The following is a 26,118-nucleotide window of genomic DNA, read 5'->3' as shown; positions in this document are numbered from 1 at the left end:
AAAACACGCCTACAAAACACACCTAGCGAATTTCAAATGTTGCCTCTGAGGTCCTTTTTCATGTGCTTCCTCTGTGTGAGGTCCGGAGGGTGGCAACACGAGAACTGGGCCTTTTCTGCAGTGGCTCCCCATTTGTGAAATTTTCCTCCCAGTCAGGTTCTCCTGGCACCTTCATTGTGTATTCTTAGTTGGCAGGTGGAAACTTTCCTCTTTAACCGGGCCTTTGGCAGATTTAGATCTAAAGCCCTTTTAAAATGTGTTGTGGAAGGGGGCGGGTGTTATTGGGTTGCTTTTGTTTTTATTGTGTGTTTTGTCGTTTTTATAGTGTAATTTTATGTTGTGAACTGCCCTGAGATCTATGGGTGTAAAGCGGTATAGAAATTTAATAAATAATGATAATAATTAGGTGTGGTGACATCTGAAACTATATCCTCCTTTGGGTGGGAGCTGTTTTCTGTCTTCTGTCTTTCAGCAAGCTCTCTGACCTGTTGCTTCACTTTTGGTCTCCATTTTAGCAACCTAGTTATCCCTATAGAAAAGCCAGACTATAATTCCCTTTAAAGCCGACAAAATGGCTGGAATACTTGGCTCCTGCATCTATTTCCTTCTCGACCACGTTTTCTGGAGTGCTTTGCATATGAAAGAACCTCTTTGTGAGTTGTATGTATCAACAGCTTTTAATTTTAAGTTTTAAACCTCTTGTGTAAAAGGTACTGCTGCTTGCATAACACAGCTAAAATGCCAATAAAATAAGAAAAACTAATAGGAAAATAAGAAGGCCTATTTTTAAGAGGAGGGAAACCTTTCACAGGAAGTGAACATAAATAATTCTCATCAGTAATTGTGAGAGGTTGTAAGCAAAGTGACTTTTTAACAAATTTAAGCTTGAACTTAACATACATGGCACATACTGGCATATGAAATGTCTAAACAGCATGACTAGAACTGGGACTAAGAGAGACTTCTCTTTTTAATCATAGAACTATAGAGTTGACAAGAGACCTTGAGGGTCATCCAGTCCACCCCCCACAATGCAGGAATCTCAGCTACACCATCCAATGACAGATGGCCATCCAGCCTCTCCTTAAAAACCACCATGGAAGGAGAGTCCACAGCTTCTTGAGGGAGATGGTTCCACTTGCATGTTATATTTGTATTGTTTACAATGGATTCTTGATCTCCAAACCTTTATTGATGACCAGAAAATGATTGCTGAAAGTCTGGGAAGTTAGTCAAATTAACCACATGTTGCTTCTAATGTTTTCCATAAAGTATGGCAACATCACCTGCTTTGTCCTTGTTAACAACAGTCGCCTTCCAACTTCATCAGTAAAACTGTTGCTGGGAGTGGTGCAAAACCTAATGTGGTCATAGGGGTGGGATCCAGCTGAGTGGGGCTGAACAGTATGGTAAAAGGTAAAGGACCCCTGGATGGTTAAGTCCAGTCAAAGGCGACTGTGGGGTTGTGGTGCTCATCTGGCTTTCAGGCTGAGGGAGCCAACGTTTGTCCACAGTCAGCTTTCTGGGTCATGTGGCCAACAGGACTAAACCGCTTCTGGCACAACGGGACACTGTGATGGAAAGCAGAGTGCATGGAAACGCCATTTACCTTCCCGCCGCAGCAGTACCTATTTATCTACTTGCACTGGTGTGCTTTCGAACTGCTAGGTTGGCAGAAGGTGGGACAGAGCAATGGGAGCTCACTCTGTTGTGGGGATTCAAACCGCCGACCTTCCAATCGGCAAGCCCAAGATGCTTAGTGGTTTAGACTGCACCACCACCCACGTCTCCTGAAAGGGATGGAGACGGGAGGGATGTGAGGATGGGCTGACAGAAATTTGCAGGATTCTGTGTTTTATAAGCCGCCTCCATCCTATTTAAATACCCCAGCCCCTGGCATGTTTCTTCTCAGGCCAGAGGAAGTAGTGGCTGTTCTTAACTTGTTTCTAATAGCAGGGATGTTCCACAGGTCGATCGCAATCTACTGGTAGATCCCTGGGAGGTTTTGGTAGATTGCGGTCGATCGCTCGGTCCCTTTCCGTAGCGTTGGTTAAATTGAATCCCCCCCTTGCCCACCCCCTCCATTCTCTCACGATCTGCAGATCCTCCCTAAAGAAAGCTCAACAACTTTGACCCGAACCCCCCCAAAAAACGGGGGTAGATCACTGTTTTTAATTCTGTAAGTAGATTGCAGTCTCTTGGCAGTTGGCCACCCCTGTCTTATAGGAAACACAACACCCACAAGACAATGCCTGTTGCTTGTCTTTCATATTCCACTGCTTGGACACCCCATGCACCAGGGATAACACAGAACGGAAAGGTGGGGATTTGGGCTAGTTGTGATGAACCTGTCCTTCTGGGATAATGCCAGGAAGATCTGACAACTACAGCTTATATGTATTTGGGGTATAATTAGAATTGTGCCTTCAAATTTTGTGTCTCTGGAAGACCAGTGTTACCAACTTGATGCCCTGCATCCATTTTGGACTGCAACTCGCCTGCTGTCTTGAACTGCTATGGTTTGTTGTCCAAAACATCTGAAAGGGACCAGGTTGTTGGAGGCTGCTATAGGAGATGTGATTTGCTTTCCCCTTAATGTTGTTCCAGAAAGAATTCTTAAAACTTTATATGGAATTTTCCATTATACAGTGAACGGTCTATGCATAGCCCAATTAAAAAAGAAAAGAAACCCAATCACACAAAAAAAAATTTACTCAAACGCAGCACTTTGGTTGCAGTGCATAGCATGCAGAATTGCAAAACCTTCAGCCTGTATTTATCATCTCTTGATGGGTCAGGAAGGTCTTAGAAAGATCCTGGGAGTGGTGTGGGTTAGATCTGGGACGTACGGTTGGCATACCTCAGGAATGCTTGCCACATTGGAGAGAGAACATCTTGGATTTTGCACGACCTCTTCATGTGGTGGGTGAGCTTATCTATAAATAAATAGACTCAAAGCCTGAACCAAGCCCTTGTACGTTCCCTTCGACAATTTCTCTTCTGCAGTTTGGAAGGCAAGTACCAGGTCCCGCAACTTGCACAACAGCATCGCAAAATCTCCTGCAGTCTTGTTGTTTTAATACTGTGCTATTTCTACAGTTGCATTCTGCCAGCTGTACAAATTTAGACACATGTGTTTCCTATTTTGACTGTGGAACTGCACTTTGTTAAGCGAGGTGCCTCAGTGATTGTTTTAAGATAAAGCTGAAGCATGTTGGATGAAAAAACAGTGTATAAACTTTTAACAGGCTCTGGTCTTTGCAGAGCTGAAAATCCCAACTTGAGCCAGAGCTGTGTGTATGGGCGTGATAACTTTTGTTGAACCAGTCAGTGGGAAGAATTCAGTGTTGTGCTAAGTTGATCTTTCCATCAGTGCAAGCTTTTTCTTCGTGAAATAAATTTATATTAGTTTTCCAGTATTGCCCCAATAACAGCCCAATTATAACAATACCAATTAATTCCCTATTAATACACTTTAGTTAAAGTGGTCTCCATGTGCCGAATTTGATGCATTCATAATCTTACATTACTGGATTCCATGCTCTTATTCAGGCATAGGCAAACTCGGCCCTCCAGATGTTTTGGGACTACAACTCCCATCATCCCTAGCTAACAGGACCACTGGTCAGGGAAGATGGGAGTTGTAGTCCCAAAACATCTGGAGGGCCAAGTTTGCCTATGCCTGAATAAGTTCATGGTACTATTTCTGGGTTAGCAGAGTCTGTAACCTGAAGCGTATATAACCCGAGGTACCACTGTAGTTGCTTTGGAAGACGATCATCAGGCATCTGCACAACATGACCAGTCCAACGAAGTTGATGTTGAAGAATCATTGCAAACACTAAGTGGCCAGAAATCTTTTACCAGCCTTACTTGGACAGAACTAGAGACATTCTGCATGCAAAGCAGTTGCTCCACTATGTCGCAGCCATGTCTAAATTATAATTTAAGCCCTACATGTTCCAAGCTAAAGTTAGAGCCCACTTAACTTCTACTGACAAGGAGAATGAAGCGTGTTTAAATAGCGGTGATCTTTTCTCAATGCCATCTGCTGCTTGAAACTTGGTTTCTCATGAGGTAAATGAATTCTGAGCACCTCGTGGAAATAGCTCTCAGTGGTTCCTCCGAATAGGTCAGCTTGCTTTAGCTCTCCTGGGATAACTTTTATCTATACTTAGAAGAGAGTTAGGGCTCCCAATCTCAGCATTTGAGAGTGTCATTTTAGTGTGTTAACCTGCTGTTCTTTCTTTCCCAGCATTTTTTTAATTATTTTTTTTTTAAAAAAAACAAGTTTGAGTGTGATGGCAGCAGGTAAGAAATTTCTGATCATGGCTGAATACTGTTAAAATCTGCATCAACTATATGATGTTCTTATAAAAATGCACTCTTTCTATATAGACTTCCGTAAGTAAAGATTTAAAATTACAAACTGCTGTTTAATGCCAAGGAAGAGACTGCTTTAAACTGCACATAGATTAACTGGAGGTATCAAAAATCTGTTCCCCATTTTCTTTCCCTTTATAAAGGAATAGAATTAAGAGGTACAGAATTAGAAAGGGTTCCTTATGTTAGTTTAAGGTACTAGCATGCCTGACTTGCGTAGGGTGTATATGAATAGCCACCATGTGGATTTTTATATATTAAAAAAGCACTCCAAGGGAATGAATTAGTTCTCAGCAAATAAAAATCTGTTCCTCATTTATACCTTAAAAAAATAATAATTCTGCTATACTGAAAATGGTAGTCCTCTGACTTGGTTGGACTTCTAGAGAATGTCTTCATTGTATGGCAATTTATAGGGTCCCCAGATGTCTGTCAGAGCCATGCCTTTTGTCACTGGAATTAGCATTTTGGGTTTTAATACAATTTTGCAAAATGAGTTCACAAAAACTAGCTCATGTGCCCTTGCCTAGGTGTGTATTTGTCACCTGAAAGAGGAAAGGCGCCAGTTTTACAAAGCTATCTCTATCTGGAATGCCTGGAGGATGTCTGTATTCCCGTAGCTGATTAGGCTAGTAGGTATGTAGAGTTAGTTTTAAATACAAAAAAATCAGAGCATCAACAAAATTACTCAGTTGTGGAAATTGAGTTACAGATTGCCAAAAATGAAGTGATAAAATGTTGTGTATGTGCCAAACCTCAGACGTTATGTAAATATTATGTAGGGAACTAGGATAATTTCTTGCCAAATCGGATACTAGTCAACAGCCTACCAGATCTGCATCCATGGTACCAAGAGGACGCCACTGGTCTCTCTCTCTCTCTCTCTCTCTCTCTCTCCTCCCCCCATCCTGTTCCTCTCCTCCCCCCATCTGTTAATCTAAGGTTATTCCCTTCATTGTTCTTGTTCTGATTACCTCTGACATCCTGTTGAATTTTCATTAAGGCTTCTTCCATTTAGCATCAACCAAGAACACTTGGTACACATGTTTCACTCAGTAAGATTAGAGAAAGCATGATTTTGAATTCGTGTATCCTGCTTTGGGGAAATTACTCTATTCCGAACTTAAAAATGGAAAGCGTAATGCTGGTGGTCAACAAAAGAGGTTTAAAGACTCTCTCAAGGCAAATTTTAAAAAATGTAGTATAAACACCAACAATTGGGAAACACTTGCCTGTGAGTGCTCCAATTAGAGAACAGCCTTGACCAAAGGTGTCATGGGCTTTGAAGACACTCAAACTCAGGACGCAAGGGAGAAACGTGCTAAGAGGAAGGCACGCTTGGCAAATCCACACCATGATCAACTCCTGCCCGGAAACCTATGTTCCCACTGTGGAAGGACGTGTGGATCCAGAATTGGCCTCCACAGTCACTTACGGACTCATTGTTAAAACTCTCTTTATGGAAGACAATCTTACTCGGCCACAAGGGATCACCAGAGAAGATTGCTTTGGGGGAGATCAGAGCTCTTTTGGGGTGAAGCAAGTCTTCCCTGAGGCACATTAAACTGAACTAAGGTGCTCCTGAAGCCCCAGGGACCAGAGAGCCCAGACTGTTTTTAAAGTCATTTCATCTTACCAAACAGTCTACAAAGGATGGAAAAGGAAGAGGTTGTGTGTATTGTGTGTGATATCTTGAGCTTCCAGCCAGGGAATAAATTTGCCAGGGCTGTCGTTTTCTTTCTAGACAAGGTGCTTTTGGGCAAGTGGATAGCTGACGGTTAAGGATGATAAGTTTAAAAACAATAAAAGAACCTAATGCAATGCAAGGTCAATTTTAAGGAATGGAATGTGAACTAGAAGCAACCAGGAAAATAAAGCAGCAACAAGAGGAAACTTTGGGCGCGCCAATAAGGGAGTGCGAGAAAGCAATGCTTGGAAAAGGTGTATTAGGTTTGTCTTAATTTGTGGCTCATTTGGTAAAATTTGGAAAGTCAATGAAAACAATTTGACCAACAACAACAACAAAAGACAAGGTGCTTTTGGAAAGGAGGTAGATCAGCTGAGCAGAAAACAGCAAGAAAAGTGTCAAATTGTTTATCATTCCTAATAACTCCCTAACACACTTCTCTTATTCTTTGAGACAAGACAGGCAGTTCAAAACAATGTAAATCAGTTTCTGAAATACTGAATCTTGTCTTTGGTGGGCATCCGGTATGCTGTATTATTTTACCGTTGTTAGCCGCTCTGAGCCCGGATTCGGCTGGGGAGGGCGGGATATAAATAAAATATTATCATCATCATCCCCATCCCTAATAGAGTCTCCAAGGCTAGTTGTAAAAACTGTCCTGGGTGGCGTTTTTTTTTCTGAAGCATCCGGTCTACTTAGTAAGTCAGTAATACGAATTTGCAGAACTTTGTTACATGCGCTGAGCCTTTTCTGACATTACTTTCTTCAGAGGATCCTACTTAGGTGAGATGGGGCAGTGAATAGGGGTTTCCTAGAGTGTTTTCCTTGAGAGCCAGTGTGGTGTAGTGGTTAAGAGCGGTAGTCTCGTAATCTGGGGAACCGGGTTCGCGTCTCCGCTCCTCCACATGCAGCTGCTGGGTGACCTTGGGCCAGTCACACTTCTCTGAAGTCTCTCAGTTTCACTCACCTCACAGAGTGTTTGTTGTGGGGGAGGAAGGGAAAGGAGAATGTGAGCCGCTTTGAGACTCCTTAAAGGGAGTGAAAGGCGGGATATCAAATCCAAACTCCTCCTCCTCCTCCTCCTCCTCCTCCTCCTCCTCTTCTTCTTCTTCTTCTTCTTCTTCTTCTTCTTCTTCTTCTTCTTCTTCTGAATTGGCCAATGTGCACGGCAAAATTTGAAATGGGGAAAAAATGGGATGCTCTAGAGTGATATAATTTAACACGTTTATTTTACTTGCATATAGTGAACAAAGCTGAAAAATTTGGGATGGCCAAGCTTGCCTAATAGCTATTTGCCACAAGTATCCATTTCTGTGGCTCAATGGGTCAGTGTGTCTGGCTGCTAACTATAAGGTATAAGGTTGGTGGTTTGAGCCCAGCCAGGGATGGCTGTGGGCAGGAATCCTACTTTGCAGGGGGTTGGATGATGACCCTCAAGGTCCCTTCCAAATAATAATAATAATAATAATAATAATAATAATAATAATAATTTCTTTATACCTCGCCCATCTGGCTGGTCTTCCCCAGCCATTCTGGGCGGCTTCCAACAAAATATTAAAATACTGTAATGCATCAAACATTAAAAGCGTCCCTGAACAGGGCTGCCCTCAGATGTGTTCTAAAAGTCTGGTAGTTGTTGTTCTCTTTGACATCTGGTGGGAGGGCCTTCCACAGGGCGGGCGCCACTACCGAGAAGGCCCTCTGCCTAGTTCCCTGTAACTTGGCTTCTCGCAGTGAGGGAACCACCAGAAGGCCTTCGGTGCTGGACTTCAGTGTCCAGGTAAAACAATGGGGGTGGAGACGCTCCTTCAGATATACTGGACTGAGGCTGTTTAGGGCTTTAAAGGTCAGCACCAACACTTTGAATTGTGCTCGGAAACATACTGGAAGCCAATGTAGGTCTTTCAAGACCGGTGTTATGTGGTCTCGGCAGCTGCTCCCAGTTACCAGTCTGGCTGCCGCGTTCTGGATTAGTTGTAGTTTCCGGGTCACCTTCAAAGGTAGCCCCACGTAGAGTGCATTGCAGTAGTCCAAGTGGGAGATAACCAGAGCATGCACCACTCTGGCGAGACAGTCCACAGACTGCGTACCAGGTGGAGCTGGTAAACAGCTGCCCTGGACACGGATTTGACCTGTGCCTCCATGGACAGCTGTGAGTCCAAAATGACTCCCAGGCTGCGCACCTAGTCCTTCAAGGGGACAGTTATCCCATTCAGGACCAGGGAATCCTTCCACACCTTCCCGCCTCCTGTCCCCCAAAAACAATACTTCTGTCTTGTCAGGATTCAATCTCAACGCTACAATTCTTTGATTCTGTGATGCGTTATTACAGTGGTATCTTGGGTTACATACACCTCAGGTTACAGACTCCGCTAACCCAGAAATAGTACCTCGGGTTAAGAACTTTGCTTCAGGATGAGAACAGAAATCGTGCTCCGGCGGCAGCAGGAGGCCCCATTAGCTAAAGTGGTGCTTCAGGTTAAGAACAGTTTCAGGTTATGAACAGATCTCCAGAACGAATTAAGTTCTTAACCCGAGGTACCACTGTACTTATGAACTTAGGAGACTCGGAGGTTTTGGGTGGAGGAGTAGAAAATTTTCTTGCCAACATCTCTGGGTAGAAGTGAGGAAGCTGAGCTGAAGAGCTGAAATTTAACGACTGGCTTTTTACCAACTAAGAGCTGTTGGACTACACAAGTATAAAGCACATATAGATACTTCATAGAGTAAATCGATATTTCAAATCTTTGTGAACAACTTCATGAAAGTTATTGCTGTCTTCGGGGGTAGTTGCGCCTGTGAAGTAAAGATGTGAACCATGCAAAACAACAACAACAACAACAACAACAACCACCAAGAAAAATCAATGAAATCTTAGTTTCAGTGTTTAGTTTCAATGTTTTTACATAGAAAGCACTTTGAACCACCCGCTTTGAACCCCTTTTCTGCTGAATAATTTGCTGTGCAACAAAAATATTCCATCTTTATTTCCTGAACTGCGCTAAGAACAATGAGCTTTTGTTAAAAGGTTTTTCTATCTATTAAATATTGGAAGTAGCAGTGTATCCAGACTAAGAAAGTTTGCTAGTCTTCTGGATTGGGCTTGGCGAGTGTCGCATTACAATTAAATCTGCCCTTTCGAGCTGAACTTTTGTTAGGAATAGGTGTCTGATTATAGCTTGGAATGTACACAAATATACAGGGTGCTCTCTGAATAGTGTGTTAGCTAATATCAGCACAGAGCTGTAGCCTTAGCTCTTAAATAGTTTTGCCAAATGTAATTTGCTGGAGCTTCCTGTGTGGCTGAAAAGACAGGACACTTTGTCCTGACTCAGAGATTTATCATTGCCGTCTTCAGAGCCATAGTGTTGCCTCTTTCTACAAGTTACTTTTTTAAAAATGATGCACACTGACAGTGGTGTAAAGAGTAATAAGCAATTTGCCCAGTACCAAGTGTCACAAGTGTTATGACCTAGGTCAGAGGTCGCATTCAGCCTGCACAATATAACTACCGTATTTTTCGCTCTATAAGACGCACCAGACCACAAAATGCACCTAGTTTTAGGAGGAGGAAAACAAGAAAAAAATATTCTTAATCTCAGAAGCCAGAACAGCAAGAGGGATCGCTGTGCAGTGAAAGCAGCAATCCCTCCTGCTGTTCTGGCTTCTGGGATAGCTGTGCAGCTTGCATTCACTCCATAAGACGCATTCGCTCCATAAGACGCATACACATTTCCCCTTACTTTTTAGGAGGGAAAAAGTGAGTCTTATAGAGCAAAAAATACAGTACATATTATGGACCTGACAGATGCCAAGCCAGATTTAGCAGAACTATACATTTTCCAGTACTCTTAACCTTGAAATGTAGAAAATTCCAGCTTGGCACTTGATAAGAGGGTGGTGGCAGTGGAATCCTACATAATGGTTATCCGTATCATAACTTGAATAGCACACTTTAATGCAGGTCACTTATTACTGAGCTGCAAATTGATATTTGCGGCAGAGGGGAGGGAGTGCAACAGGAATTGTTATTCTACTTTATTCTCATGGTAAACAGATACCAAAATCGCAGTGGTCTTCAGGCTCTTCAGTTGCATTTCATGAGCTAAAATGGGGACGATGCTTTAAGAGCTGGTGTTTGGGTTAAAAAAACAACCTTTCATTTCTAAAATAATGTAAACAATGCTTTTTACCCTTTGTTTCTGTGATGCCTTTGCTACTATTCTGCAAGCATTTTCCTGTGCTATACGTCTGTTCTCATAGCTAATGAAAGTTTGTCGAGATACTTTATTTATTGACACAATAAACAAAGAATGCAAATAAATAAAAAGTTTTGAGTATATGGAGCAGGTGAGACCATAGCAATCGTTGCTTAAAAATTGCAATCCATAATTACAGTGTAACCACTAGTTCATATCATTGCAAGTCTTGTAACATTGCTTACTGTTGAAGCTCTGTAAATGTGAGTCTACCATCTAAACTCTACGAACGAATCCCAGCTCTGTTTAAAATGTCTCACTCCTAAGCTCCCGAACCCAGAAGGGAACACCTGGGCCACAGGGATGTCATCATCAGCGGCATGTATTGCTAACTATATGCTTATGCAGTAAAGTCAAGGGCAGGCACCCCCAAACTCGGCCCTCCAGCTGTTTTGGGACTACAACTCCCATCATCCCTAGCTAACAGGACCAGTAGTCAGGGATGATGGGAATTGTAGTCCTAAAACACCTGGAGGGCCAAGTTTGGGGATGCCTGGTCAAGGGATTTGAACTAGACATAGCCCTACATTGAGTAAACCCACTGAACTCAGTGGATCTACTCTAAATACGATGAAGTCTTGAATTAAGCCATAGTGGTACCTTGATGTGGTTTGGGTAAGCTATTCCTGACATGACTGTCCCCTTTCCTGCAAGCCATGTCTGAAGGAGTCCCTTTCATGCCCTGCTGTGGGAGGTTCCAGGGGCTGGTGTGTCTTGTTTTTATCGTCACTCAGGGTTACATTTTAAACACTGTACTCTGGCCAAGTTCCCAGAAAAACATCTTCATGCAGCGACTGGCAACTTGGGGAGGCTGAAATTGCAGATTAACTAAAAGTTCCCACTGATGAATGAACGGCCCACGTTAGCGCCATTTCAGTTCTCAGGCTTTGGCAACTTTATATAATCTTAACATTTCACTTACCTTAATGCTTACTCTTCAGAAAAAGCTATTGCGTGTGGTGTCTGCCTACCCCTGGCTTTTGCTGAGCTTTTCTAAAGCATGTCACATATTACCCTGTCAAAATAAATTTAAAAAATGGTCCAGTAGCACCTTAGAGGCCAACTAAGTTTGTTCTGGGTATAAGCTTTCATGTGCATGCGCACTTCTTCAATCACCCGTCTCCTTTTGAGAAAAACCCCGCCCCCCTCCCACTATATATAAGGTTTAGTGTAAAGTGGTACCTCAGGTTAAGTATTTAATTCGTTCTGGAGGTCCGTACTTAACCTGAAATTGTTCTTAACCTGAAGCACCACTTTAGCTAATGGGGCCTCCTGCTGCTGCCGTGCCGCCGGAGCACGATTTCTGTTCTCATCGTGAAGCAAAGTTCTTAACCTGAAGCACTATTTCTGGGTTAGCAGAGTCTATAACCTGAAGCGTATGTAACCTGAGGTACCATCTGAAGAAGTTTATATGCACACGAAAGCTTATACCCAAAACAAACTTAGTTGGTCTCTAAGGTGCTACTGGACAATTTCCTTATACTTTTATTTATTTCGACTGTGTCAGACCAACACGGCTACCTACCTGAACATATTACCCTGGTTATCATCACATCATTTTTTTAATCCTCATATTGCATATGAAATATTGAGGTAAAGGAAGTCTGTTGGCTTTGCTAAAGGCTATCTAGTGAATCTGAATTTTGCACCGGATAGCTGACACTCACAGAGTAGTGGTTAAATTGACCATGTACCACACATGTCCATAGCGCACCCTGCAGCATGCATGGTGGATACATGCATTATATTTTTTTGTTTCTGTAGTTTGTGCATTATAAGGTGGGTTTCCTATGCTTAGAATCAGATATATGCATTTATACTAATTGCACGAGATGCAGTGCAGGTAAGCAGCCTAAGTCAAGGTGAAGGGACCTCAAGCCTAGTCAATGGTAGCTTCTGAATGTGTGGTTTAGGCACAGGCTTAACTGTGGGTTAAACCACAGAGCCTAGGGCTTGCCAATCAGAAGGTCGGCGGTTTGAATCCCTGCGACAGGGTGAGCTCCTGTTGCTCGGTCCCTGCTCCTGCCAACCTAGTGGTTCGAAAGCACCTCAAAGTGCAAGTAGATAAATAGGTATCACTCCGGCGGGAAGGTAAACGGCGTTTTCGTGCGCTGCTCTGTTTCGCCAGAAGCAGCTTAGTCATGCTGGCCACATGACCTGGAAGCTGTACGCCGGTTCCCTTGGCCAATAAAGCGAGATGAGTGCCGCAACCCCAGAGTCATCCGCGATTGGATCTAATGGTCAGGGGTCACTTTACCTTTACTAAACGGCAATAGGTGGACAAAGGACCTGATTTTTTATTTCCCCTTTTTCTTTTTCTCAAGACTTTCATAATCTATGTGTGTTGCTGAATAAGCTTTTGCCTGTATGCGGAAAAGAATTTTGTTCCAATTTTTGACAGTCCTGTCAAGCCATGTCAGTACCGAGACTCTTGGCACATTGACTATTCAGTGTTTGAATACGGAATAAAGAATGCTTTCTCCCGCCTTGAGAGCAGCATCTAAACTTCTATTAGCAAATAGTACTTCTAACCAGTCGTTACTTGTTTTTGCATTTGCCCTGAAGTATTCAGAGCACAGTAATCTCAGGCAGGTATGAAACAAGCATGTAGGAACACAGGATTGGTAAGGGCAGAAAGCCTAATTTTCTGAGAAACAAACTTTCTTCTAATATTCATGCTCTGTGTGACACCTTCTTAACTTCAATATACACATATATATATATTGTGTGTGTGTGTGTGTGTGATATTCAGTACAGTGGTACCTCAGGTTACATATGCTTCAGGTTACAGAGTCTGCTAACCCAGAAATAGTGCTTCAGGTTAAGCACTTTGCTTCAGGATAGGTTCAGAAATCGTGCTCCAGCAGCAGCAGCAGCAGCGGGAGGCCCCTTTAGCTAAAGTGGTGCTTCAGGTTAAGAACAGTTTCAGACCTCCGGAACGAATTAAGTACTTAACCTGAGGTACCACTGTATATACATACACAAGGCTGAACACTGCCTGCAAATTGCAAAGTTATATTTTTTGCAGATCAGTTTTCCTTCTTGGTTTAAATTCCCCTTGATTGGTTTAAATTACAGCCACCTATTGCTGGCTAGATAAATGATGCTGAATGATAAAACAAGCCCCACACGGTTTAATCATTGATGTGAGAATGATAGCGCCATGCAGCTCGCTGCTTCTGAATCTGCACTGCAAACATAGTGCTAGTGTGCAGTTCAGTTGTATTGGTCCTGTGACATGAATACAGTTGTGCCCAGAAGCAGATTTGGATTTTCCAATCCATTTTTCGCACTTTGGAACTATTGTGGCATAACATCATGCTCTCTCACAAACAGTATTGGCAAAGTACATTTCTCATGCTACTGTCTAGGTCCTTGGGGCCTGTCTGTAATTTTCCAGTCTATAATTTAGCTCCCCTTTGCTTTTATATTTCAACTAACACATTTCAGTCAAATTCCGGTCTGGACTCTAATGCCTTTCAAGCAACCTAGAGGCAAATAAAAGTGACGTTTGTGAGTCCAAATTGAAGTTCTTTCCTCCTTTATGTTCATGTAGACTCTTTGTATTTCAGGGCTTCGTTGTTACAATCACTGCCTTATTGATTTCCCCTCTAACCAAAGCCAAAGCCATGCTTGTGTTACTTCATATTTGCTGTAGAGGATTTGTGGTCTGTGGTGTTTACCAACATCTGTGTTCAGTTTGCTCAGATATTTTCATCTTTCTGCATAGCTGTCAAGGGTCCCATATTTGGCAGGACAGCCCCTTATCCCAGCACCATGTCCCGCTGCTGTCCCTTATTGATGATGTCCCTTAAATAAGCTACTGAAGGGAATGGGGCCCTTTCTATGTCCAGCTGTCCTTTTCAACAACAAATTGTTGCTGGTTTTTTTGTGTGTTGAATATATGCTATATGGTAATTTATGGACCTAATAGGTATCTAAAGCCATTTGCACGCAGCAAAATATGTATTTTATCAAAGCAATTGTTGATCCCGTATTTTGGCTGCTGGTCCCTTATTTTCAAATCTGTAAATTGACAGCTATGTCTTTCTGTTAATTTTATGCCTGACAGTAACACTTTAAGTCACTTGACTTTTGAAACTCACACTCTTCTGTATTATTATTTTTAAAATGCATCAGCCTATTCCATTTTCTATGCTTAAACTTGAGGACATGGGCCTATACCTGGTGATCTTTATAATGAAAGTCAACTAGTTTTGGAATTGCAATATTTTGATGACCTTTTTTTTTCTCTTGCAGGTTGCATGCCTGATTGGATTTGATGCTTGATTTGCATGACTCCTAACAATCAGTTTCTGGATTTGTCACTCAGCAAGCATGGCCCAGCCAACAAATATTAATGGCAGCTCCACAGGTAACTTTTTGCCTTATGAGAAGTAACCTCCCTAGTATAGCAAAGCTATACTAAGCCTATTGTTCAGGGCATTTTTTTTAAAAAAATGTCATGTTCTTAAAATGCTGTGTATATGTTTATCCCCCCAAGTATTGAAATAGTATCATGAAATATCTCCCTACTATGGTTATTTCCATGTCAGGTTTGTCATGTCTGAATGGCTCATGCATGATGTCTGCATCCAAGTTATCCGGTGTATAAGTTGCATAACTGATAGCAGCAAACTGGCTTCTGTTTTTAACAAGAAGCAACAAATGACCTGGAATCGTTAAGAGAACTGCAAGTATGGAGACTTATGGCACCATTATGAAGACTTGCATAACCAGAGTGAAACAGAGCATTCCTGGTTTTGTTTTTTCCTTGCCAGGAACAGAACATTTCTGTCAAAGGAAGTCCTGTAAAGCTCTATCAGGCTTGGAATCTTTTCATTGTCATGATTCCCTCCCACTTGTGACATTATCCTTTTGCAGAGGTGCAACCTCTAGGGTCTGAATGCATTTACTGGGTTAGAAGGAGGAGTTTGTACAGGCTATGTACAAATGTGTTGTTGGTGTTTACAACATTTCTATCCTGCTTACTATCTTAAAAATATCTCTAAGAAAACTGAAGCATCAACGGACAACGTAAACAACAAAAATATTACAAAAACACACAGTTGCACATAAAAATGTTACTTTGATACAAAGTTAGAAGTTCATTTTCTTTCTGATATACCCTTCACCTCAGCCTCTGGGTTCCCACCCAGGGTCCAAACAAACATTGCCTTTCAAATGCCCATGGGTCATTTTTTCGTTTGTGCATAGCAGTTTGCAGTTGCACAACACCTTTCCATGAAAACTGCATTGTCTATACACACAGGTCAACATGTTTTCAAATTAGTGTGCAACTGTGTCCTCTGTTCCCCAGATAAACATTCTCATATTCACAGTCTTTTGGAAGAGAGGCGCTGGGAGATGATCTGTTAATATGCCTCTATGCAGCGAATATATATCTCAGTGGTACCTTGGTTTAAGAACAGCTTAGTGTATGAACAACTTGGATCAAGAACGCTGCAAACCTGGAAGTAGGTGTTTTGGTTTGTGAACTTTGCCTTGGAATAAGAACATGTTCCGCTTCCTGTTGAGTGTGTTCCATTTGTAAATTGAGTCCCCCGCTGCTATGGGAAAGCACGCCTTGGTTTAAGAATGCTTTGGTTTAAGAACGGACTTCTGGAAAGGGATTTAGTTCGTAAACCAAGGTACCACTGTCTATAGAGGCAGCTAAGATACTACCGTACTGCTTCCTATTTTGCTTCATTCAAAGACAAGTTGGACCTGGTGCTGGGGCGTGGCGCAGTCCTGTCCCAGCAGAAGGTGGCCCTTGAAAACGCCCCTGTGCTTGAGAAGTGCATTCTTGGCACAAAATGGATCATAACCGTTCCAGCAGAATGAGCTTTAGATTGACAAATGGTGTGTGACATGGGGATGATGTCTATACAGCACCCCATCAAGGCGTCTGCATCCATCACTGAACACAAAACTGTCACGCAGTGTGTACACACCAATAGTTCGTGTGCCCCTCCTGTTGCAGAACTGGTTTATGTAGCAGCTTCCTTGTGCACCTCATTGACGACTCTGAAGCCATGCATTTGTGCTTTTTTTCTTCTGTCTGGGTGCACCAAACCTGAGAGAAAATTAAGCAACGCTAGCTGAATTACCTGATTTTATTATATTTATGTGTCCAACCAGAAAATATGATTCTAGACCCTCCTTCCTTCAGTTTGGATTTGATATCCCGTTTTATCACTACCTGTCAGGGAACTGCCATCAGAACGAGAGACGGAGGCAGGGCCACCCAGCGATGCCGGAGAGGGGACGAGCAGGGGGGAAGGATTTCAACGTAACACCCATAGAGAAGAGAGGGAGATGGAGGAATTGGTGACAGGGCTCCAAGACCCTTCCCCCGACGATAGTGGAGAGAGCGCTGGGACGCCCCTGCCTTCCCCTTACTTGCGCAGACGCGTTCCGCGCAGAGAACATAGGAGGAGACTCGGGGTCAAACAGCTTTTATGCTGGAAGAGGTTCAAGAGACGCCCACTCTCGGATTCTGCAAGTGACTAACAGGTCACGGAGGGCGAGCTCCGACCCTGGGCATGGTTGGGGCAAGCAAGCTAACTGATCTGAAGTAAGGTTACGCACAAGTAACCCCTAACAACCATTACACTACCCGAAGGAATCTCAAAGCGGCTAACATTCTCCTTTCCCTTCCTCCCTCACAACAGACACTCTGTGAGGTGAGTGGGGCTGAGAGACTTCAGAGAAGTGTGACTAGCCCAAGGTCACTCAATAGCTGCTTGTGGAGGAGCGGATGCGAACCTGGTTCACCAGATTACGAGTCTACCACTCTTAACCACTACACCACACTGGCACCCAGTTGCTGCAGGAAAACTTACTAGGGTAGGATTAGGCAATCACGATGTTCAAGAAGCCCTTCAACAAATATCCTACTATAAAGTAGTTTGAACTTTCCCCCCTCTTTTCTCTAAAAATGAATGTGTAGAATGTAACTTTAAATTTATAATTAGTAAACAAACATACCAATTTTAGTTGTGGTATCTCAGCCACTCAGGAAAGATACCGAACTGCAATGCATTTTGGGTGAGAATCTACTAACAAATCATGGCAAGTTGAAGTTCAGTGGAAGGGCTTCTGCAATGCGGCTTCCTCGCCTTTCCTCCCTCTGCAGCCTCCCTCCCCAAATAATTGACTTTGGGGGGGGGGCAGTTGGGAGAATCCTCAGAACACACAGCAGAAAAGGAGGATCAGTCTTCTGCCAAGCTTAGTATGCTTGCCCGGGCAAAGAATTTGTAATAATGTGATATTGAATTCCACTTACGGTGTCTTTCCTGGCTATTTTGAACATGGAAGATAGGCTTCAACTGATATTTGAACTCTTTAAGTATGGGACATGGGTGGCGCTGCAGTCTAAGCCACTGGGCCTAGGGCTTGCCAATCAGAAGGTTGGCAGTTCGAATCCCTGTGACGGGATGAGCTCCTGTTGCTCAGTTCCAGCTCCTGCCAACCTAGCAGTTCAAAAGCACGTCAAAGTGCAAGTAGATAAATAGGTACTGCTCCGGCGGGAAGGTAAAAGGCATTTCCGTGCGCTGCTCTGGTTCTCCAGAAGCGGCTTAGTCATGCTGGCCACATGACCCAAAAGCTGTACGCCAGCTCCCTCGGCCAATAAAGCGAGATGAGCACCGCAACCCTAGAGTCGGCCACGACTGGACCTAATGGTCAGGGGTCCCTTTACCTTTACCTTTAAGTATAGATTTCCATACACACACTCCAAATATATATAACAAGCTCATCTAGCTGTGTCAGTGTTTGGGAGGTATAAGGTTAAAACCTATAAAACCAAATGGAGAAGGCCAAATTTATTTTAACCCTACAGTCTCCTTTCAGTTAACCTATCATGTCAGTCACAGAACTTCAGTACAGGACACCAGGTTGTGTCAGAGGAGGTGTTTGAAAAGGAACTGGAAGCCCTTTAGGGCTATTAGCTTGGCAGAAGTTGCTTTCAATTTTGGCGTTCTGTTCAGAAGGCCGAGAAACTATTTTTTTACGTAATACAGAAGGAATTTTTCCCTTTGGGAGATAATGATTATGCATGGAATTTGTGGGGATGGATTTGCAGTGCAGCCAGAGTGTTGTCTGCAATGTGTTTCTTTATTGGTCAGGGACATATGAAACCGGATCTCTCTGCTTTGAATAATTCACACACCAGTTAGGCTGTTCCACTGTTGTAAGTGGTAAACAAATATTGCTGCATGTGCAGCCACGTTACATACGCTGATATTTCTTACGACAAATGCATAAAAGAAATAAAATTGCCCCCCGTATCTCATTAAGAGTGACTTCTTTTTTAAAAAGCACAGCACCCAAACCAAAGGCTAACTAGGGTTCTGCACTTCTGACACTGTCGGGACTTGCTTTGCATTATACACCCTTGAGCTCCTCGTTCCAACGTGTCATTCTTGGTTTTTTGTGTTTGTGTTTGTTCAGATCATGAGCATTTCATAATAGCGTTGAACTCCCCGGCACGTCTGGTATTGGTTCTCTGCTGTGCCGGGTGAGGGAGTCTGGTCTCGTAATCCACAACTGGGCGTTGAGAGCATCGGAACAGGTTTCTTAATTGCCCTGTATTCAAAGAGCAGAAAGTCAAGCTAAACAGGCGGAGGGTTTTTCCTCTCCATGCTCTGAATCTATCGGGACGAAGACCAGAACATTGGCTTACCGATTCCACTGTCAAGAGTGTCTGCTCATGGACACTGTTGTAGCCCTTCGAACGGTAGGTTCCAGAGGGGTTGCAGATGTTTGGGAACTAATTTCATATGGTGTTGAGCAATGAGTCGTCGATTACACGTTTGGGGAGTAGACTATTTCATTATGTGTGATCTTCTGTTTTAGCCAGCAAGACTATACTGACTGGAATGTGCAGGCAGGTTTTGAATTTTTATTCTGGCACTTGTGTTCCGTGTGCTTTGCACGTTGTGTTGTCAGAACATAGGGATGTGGTATGTGTTTGTGTTGCTGTTGCTTTGAGGCAGGATTAACGGCAGTCGCTTTATTAGGCATGTAAGCTAAACAAGAACATGCTGTTAATAAGTCAGTTTTATAAGATTTGCAATGATGTCGGACACGTCTCATGCATACACTCAAAAGTTTCCTTAATTTTTGTAAGTTGAATTAGAGTAGATGGTGCAGCAGTAATTTGTTTAAAGATCTTAATGCATGATGCAATTTTGATTTATTTTGATTTATTTCAATTAATCGTGGCAGTGTCACATGTAATGTGGTCTACAATGGACCATCTATTCAGAATTCAGCTGCAACCTTCATGGATGCCTTAAATAAAGGGGCAGGAATCTCCAAAGTGGACTACTTATGGCATGTGCTTGGAATATCTGATATCACTTCTTGCTGTGTGTGACATGATCCTAATTGAATTTTGGATGTGTTCTAAAGTGGAGTTAAATCTAAATATAAACGTTTTAGTATCTTGTGGCCAGTTTCTTTTGCTTATTCAGATTGCTCCTGAAAACTCGTGTACACCTCTCCTCAAATCAATTTTGATGCTGCAAAGGTCTTTAGTTACCACTTGGACTGGCTCCATCTTGTGGTATACCACATTAAAGAAAGTGAAAAGGTTTCTCCATAACCAGGCATTTGGCTGTTAAAGGTTTTATAGGTTAAAACCAGCACCTTGAATTGGTCCCGGAAACTAGCCAGCAGCCACTTCAGCCAGGACAGAATTGGTGTAATAAGCTCAAACCATCTTGCCCCAGTGACAAACCTGGCTGTTGAATTCTGCACTGGCTGGAGTTTTTGAACTGTCTCCAGAGACAGCTCCACGTATAACACGTTGCAGTAATCTAAGCTAGAGCTTACCAGAGCATAGATGACAGAACTTAGGCTGTCCCTGCCCAAATAGGGGTGCAGATGCCAAAGCTGACGGAAGGCATCAAAATTGTTGTTGTTGTTGTTATATTATATTTCCCCAACCACTCTGGGTGGCTTCCAGCAAAATATAAAAAATAATAAAATGTCAAACATAAATGTTCGCGATACAGGGCTGCCTTCAGATGTCTTCTAAACGTTGTATAGTTCTTTATCTCCTTGACATCTGCTGGGAGGGCGTTCCACAGGGCAGGTGCCACCACCAAGAAGGCCCTCTGCCTGGTTCCCTGTAACCTCACTTCTTCCAGTGAGAGAACCGCCAGAAGGCCTTTGGCGCTGGACCTCGATGTCCGGGCTGAATGATGGGGGTGGAGACGCTCCTTCAGGTATACCAGACCAAGGCCATTTAGGACTTTAAACACCGCCACTTTGAGGGAACCGCCAGAAGACCCTCAGAGCCCGACCTCTGTGTCCGGGCTGAATTGTGGTGCACCGAATTTTGGACTCAAGTGGTACAGTCTAGATTTATGCCACCACATTCTGCACCATAGGGTCTCTTTTTGAGGGACTAGGCTAAAGGGTTTATTCATGAAATAACCTTGAGTATACATGGGAAGCAGGAGCGAGCACCTCTTCCATGAGTTTGTGGTAGAAGAAACAGTGCCCTAGGTCATGATACTGCAGTTGGAAGATGTCTGTAGTCAAGATGGGAGGTGAAGAAGACGATAGGGACCTAGCAGAAACCATCCATGGTTGGTTGTGACAGGCTGGGAAGGAGCAATTCGGGAGTGGAGCTTTTACACTGCCTTGCAGCAATATGTGGCTTGCAGAAATTATGGCTTTGTTTTATGAGGTGCAGGTTTATAGAGAAGCTCCCAGTGGCATGCACACTTGAGACTACAGAAGTGCTGGGCCTAGGCATTATTTTCTGCCACTTCCAACTGTGTGCCCTGGTCAGTTAGGTTTTTTCCTTCCAAGAAAACTGAACAGTTTGTTCCCTGTTTGAAAAGCTAGCCGTTCCCTGAGGAGGAGGAGACACGTGGGCAAGTTGGGGCAAGGTGCTGTTCATATTGGGGAGAGGCCTTGGAACAGGGCATTTAGAAATCACCTTTCTAAATACAAATTGTTTGGGAGGTTTTTAAAGGTAACTTGGGTTCTTAAACCTGGAAGCATTACCGTATTTTTCGCTCCAAAAGACGCACCAGACCATAAGGTGCACCTAGTTTTGGGAGGAGGAAAACAAGAAAAAATTATTCTGAATCCCAGAAGCCAGAACAGCAAGAGGGATCTGGCTTCTGGGATACCGTGTGGCTGTTCTGGCTTCTGGGATAACCGCGCCAAGCCTCTTCAGGGCAGTTGGATGAAGGCTGCCCCTGCCCAAAGAGGCTGCGCATGGCTAAGGCAGAAGCCAGGACGGCGCGTCGCTGAAGGGGCGCTGCGCAGTTCTCCCTCTCTGCGCAGCGCCACTCGCTCCATAAGACGCACTCAACATTTCCCCTTACTTTTTAGGAGGAAAAAAGTGCGTCTTATGGAGCGAAAAATACGGTATATAAAAGTCTGCATAGGGCACAGAGGGGCACATTTCAAGCTGAAGAAAATGCTAAAGAATGTAAAAGCCACTGTCTCCCCACTTCATTCTTCCATAGTTATGTTTACAGTTTCACACTTTTAATAACTCCCCCCGGTTGTCTTTCTTCCTCATATCTTTCCCTCTTTCTTGCTTCTCTTCATTCTCTGGGAACCTGGGAAAGATGCTGAAAAGCAGCTATAGAGGACACACCCTCCTGCTTGCAAGAATTTCAAAAGCATGTAGGTGTATTAATTAACTTGATAGCATCATTTGCCAAATGGAGCTGAGAAGGCACCTTTTGAAAATAGTTTGGGGCCTCTTTCGTGAAAACTCAGCAACAAAGAAGAAAGTCATCCGCGTTTTTAGTTTGTTGTCTCCATATAGAACTTGTTCGAAAGATGGTCTGAAGTGACTGTCAAATCCTTTGAAGATACTGTATACTATAATATTTAGTGCTGTTCACCATCATCAGAAAACTGTAGGTACACAGTGGATTCTTTTCACCAGCTAAGGAATGAGAGTGCTCTATAAGCACAAAGGCAATATTCGTACTCCTGTGGGAGAGACCCATTTGTGTGTGGACACAACCTTATACAACTAGTTTTCAGCCTTCAGATTTAACTTTGCAGTCTTGATTGCATTTTAACTCCGCTTTGCCTAAAGGTTGCAAGAATCTTGCTTTGTAGCTCACTGTGAAGCAGATCAATATATAGCTGATCTTATCTTTTTAAGCCACAGAGGCTGGAAATGTCCAGCTTGTTTAGAAAGCTATCAGTCTTTTAAAGACCACAATCAATTCCCATCAAGTTTCTGATTACCTAATTAAGGTGTAGTATTAATCTTAAATTTGGGGAGGTGAATTGTGATGATGATGACAGATTTTATTATTTGCACACCACCCAACTGACTGGGTTGCCCCATCTAATCTGGGTGGCTTCCAACATACAGTTGTGCCTTTGAAGTTGAACGGAATCCGTTCTGGAAGTCCGTTGACTTCCAAAACGTTCAGAAACCAAAGCACGGCTTCTGATTGGCTGCAGGAAGCTCCTGCAGCCAATCGGACATCCCATCAGATGTTTGGCTTCCAAAAATAATTTGCAAACCAGAACAGTCACTTCTGGGTTTGCGGCATTTGGGAGCCAAAACGTTGGAGAACTAAGCTGTTTGAAAACCAAGGTACGACTGCATATAGAAGCACAATAGGACTTTACACATTAAAAAGCTGTCTTCAGATGTCTTCTAAAAGTTATATACTGTAGTTACTTGTCTTTTTGACATCTGACAGGAGGGCGTTCCACAAGTTGGGTGCTGCTACCGAAAAGACCCTCTGCCTGGTTCCCTATAGCTCCACCTCTTGTGGTGAGGGATTACATGAAGAAAATGAGGACCAAGTGAATGTTGTTCTACAGCATAGTTCTGCAAAAGAATGTTGGCCCATGAAACTTCAAAATACCCTTGTTCAAAGCACCTGGGAAAATGCACCTGTCCCCCAGATGTAGAATCTTCCTACTTTCTTTGTACTCTCGGCTCTCTAGTAAAAAGAATTGACTCATGCACTGAGTGAGTTTTCTGTGGGCTGGAATGACGACTGTAAACTTTCCCAGGCAGCTTCCACTGGTGTTTCCAAGCACTGAGCATTCAATGTTGCTCTACTTGTTTAGAGGTTAAGCAGAAGTGGAGGCTCCCGATTTCTTATTGCATCCGTGCGGGAGAGAAGAGGCCAGGCTTGTTGACCTCTCACTAAAACAGTAGTTCAGAATGGAACATATGAATGCAGCCCATGAATTATCCAAATCCTGTGGAAATTCTTTGGAACAAGTAGAAGAGTCATACCCCAACCGAGTCCATTGAGACTAAAGGTAAAGTTAAAGGGGCCCCTGGCCATTAGGTCCAGTTGTGGCCGACTCTGGGGTTGCGGCGCTCATCTCACTTTACTGGCCAAGGGAGCTTCTGGGTCAGGTGGCCAGCATTACTAGCCGCTTCTGGTGAACCAGAGCAGCACACGGAAACGCTGTTTACCTTCTCGTTGGAGCACTACCTATTGATCCTCTGCACTTTGACATGCTTTCGAACTGCTAGGTTGGCAGAAGCAGGGACCGAGCAATGGGAGCTCACCCCGTCACGGGGATTCGAACCACCAACCTTCTGATCAGCGAGTCCTAGGCTTTGTGGTTTAACCCACAGCGCCACCTGTGTCCCTCCATTGAGACTACTCCCAAGTAAATGTGTACAGGATGGCAATGGAACTAAGGGTGGGCACCTGGCTGCTGACGGAACTTCTTCATTGTACAGTAGACTCTCGGGTTACGTTACTCTCGAGTAATGTAAACTTCAGGTTGCGAAAACAGCAAACCTGGAAGCATTTTTCTGGGTTTCGCTGCTCGCACATGCACAGAAGTGCTTTATCGTGCTGCGTATGTGCACAGAAGTGGCGCTTTTGGATATGGATTTTTCAGGGTGCGCACGGACCCCTGGAATGAATTAAATTTGCATCCAGAAGGTCCACTGTACAGTGATGTTGTGAGTTGCATCCCAGCCCCAGAGCTAGAGGAGAGGTCCTAGGAGTTTGAGATCTGTGCGGTGCCAGCCAAGAAGGTGAAAGACGTGAGAATAGTCAGTTCTAATGCTTTATTAAAGAACAGTATAGACTTACAGCCAAAGCAGAACATTGGTTCTCCTTTCTCTTAGAGGCGCAAGCCTGTAGCAAGCAGATACCGCAGCAAGGAGGTGATTTGTCCGCACCCAGCCCAAAATTTATGAATTTTTTGTACAGTGGAGCAGACTGTGTCCCATTGCCTAACTCGATGGGAGCACAAGTGGCTGGTGCCCAACACATCACAGCTGTTCTCCCCTCTCTGGACTCAGAGTCCAGTATCTCAGACCCACAGATAAGGATACCTTCAAACCAAACCAATTAAGTTGCATCAAAGCAAACATATGAGCTCATTGCTATAGCAACTAGCAACAGGTCACCTTTGGATCCACACAAGTGACTTTGTGGGGTGCAAACGTAGAGAATTGTGTCTGCCTTGAAGCTTTCATTTGGCAGTGTTTTAGGTGCAAATACTTCTTAGAAGTATTTCTTAGGACGTGGGTGGTGCTGTGGGTTAAACCACAGAGCCTGGGACTTGCCGACTTCGGCGGTTCGAATCCCTGTGACGGGGTGAGCTCCCGTTGCTCGGTCCCTGCTCCTGCCAACCTAGCAGTTCGAAAGCACGTCAAAGTGCAAGTAGATAAATAGGTACCACTCCAGCGGGAAGGTAAACGGCATTTCCGTGCACTGCTCTGGTTCGCCAGAAGCGGCTTAGTCATGCTGGCCACATGACCCGGGAGCTGTACGCCGGCTCCCTCGGCCAATAAAGCGAGATGAGCACCGCAACCCCAGAGTCAGTCACGACTGGACCTAATGGTCAGGGGTCCCTTTACCTTTACCTTTTTACTTCTTAGAAGTAACATAGGTTGATAGCAACTGGGGACTCAGCTCAACTGTACAGTAAACACTGAAACAAGATGTGGAATATTGTCTTAGATGGGTATGCTATTTTACAGCTGCCTTCTCTCCCCCTGGAAAGTCTCCATAAGCTCAGTAACATAGAAACTTTAGGGTGTTATATTTTGAACCCAGCAGGGGTTGACTTCAGTTTTAATCCAGCATCATCTCACAAAATAAAATTAACAGGCCAAAGATGCTAGCTGAGCTAATGTAATTATTTGCTTCCTTACCACTTTGTACTTGAAGTTCATGTGCATTTAGATTATATTTAAAAAGTTCCTCCCATAAGCAAAGTTGTTCTTAGCTTTCACAGTTGTTCTCATGCTGATGTTTCAGAAATCTCTGTGCCTTCAAATGCAGTTCTCCTGTTTATTTGACACTTAGGTTTGCAATGTAGGCTTTCATATACCACATTCCCCCACGAACCTACATGAGTTATTATGACTGATGAATACTCTAAAAGGATTTTTTTTTTTAAAAAAACCCTCATCTTAGTAGTCATCTGGGTGTCTTATCTGCAGCAGAGGTCTATAAGACTCACTTTTTCCCTCCTAAAAAGTAAGGGGAAATGTGTGTGTGTGTGTGTGTGTGTGTTATGGAGCGAATGCAGGCTGTGCATCTATCCCAGAAGCCAGAACAGCAAGAGGGATTGCTGCTTTCGCTGCGCAGCAATCCCTCTTGCTGTTCTGGCTTCTGGGATTCAGAATATTTTTTTTCTTGTTTTCCTCCTCCAAAAACTAGGTGCGTCTCATGGTCTGGTGCGTCTTATAGAGTGAAAAATATGGTAATATACATATTCCTGTGTACGGGGGAGACTGAAATACATTTATCAGGACTCTTGGGGAAGGAATGTACCATTGAACTTCTGGTTGTATCC

The 26,118-nt window shown here is 43.5% G+C and overlaps 1 protein-coding gene across 1 annotated transcript in view; it reads left to right on the top strand.

Moving 5' to 3' along the window:
• The window catches only part of KANK1 (KN motif and ankyrin repeat domains 1), a 127,693-nt gene that overhangs the window by 59,879 nt on the left and 41,696 nt on the right, over positions 1–26,118 (top strand). The window contains exon 2 of the mRNA XM_081893779.1: positions 14,590–14,704. Within this exon, the coding sequence (XP_081749905.1) occupies positions 14,668–14,704 (37 nt within the window). The 5' untranslated portion in view covers positions 14,590–14,667. The remainder of the gene's footprint in view (positions 1–14,589; positions 14,705–26,118) is intronic.

This window comes from Podarcis melisellensis (genome assembly GCF_964234715.1).
Source record: "Podarcis melisellensis genome assembly, chromosome: 17".
Classification (NCBI taxonomy): Eukaryota; Metazoa; Chordata; class Lepidosauria; order Squamata; family Lacertidae; genus Podarcis; species Podarcis melisellensis.
Note: the sequence above shows the minus strand (reverse complement) of the source record. Positions and strands in the feature narration are given on the sequence as shown.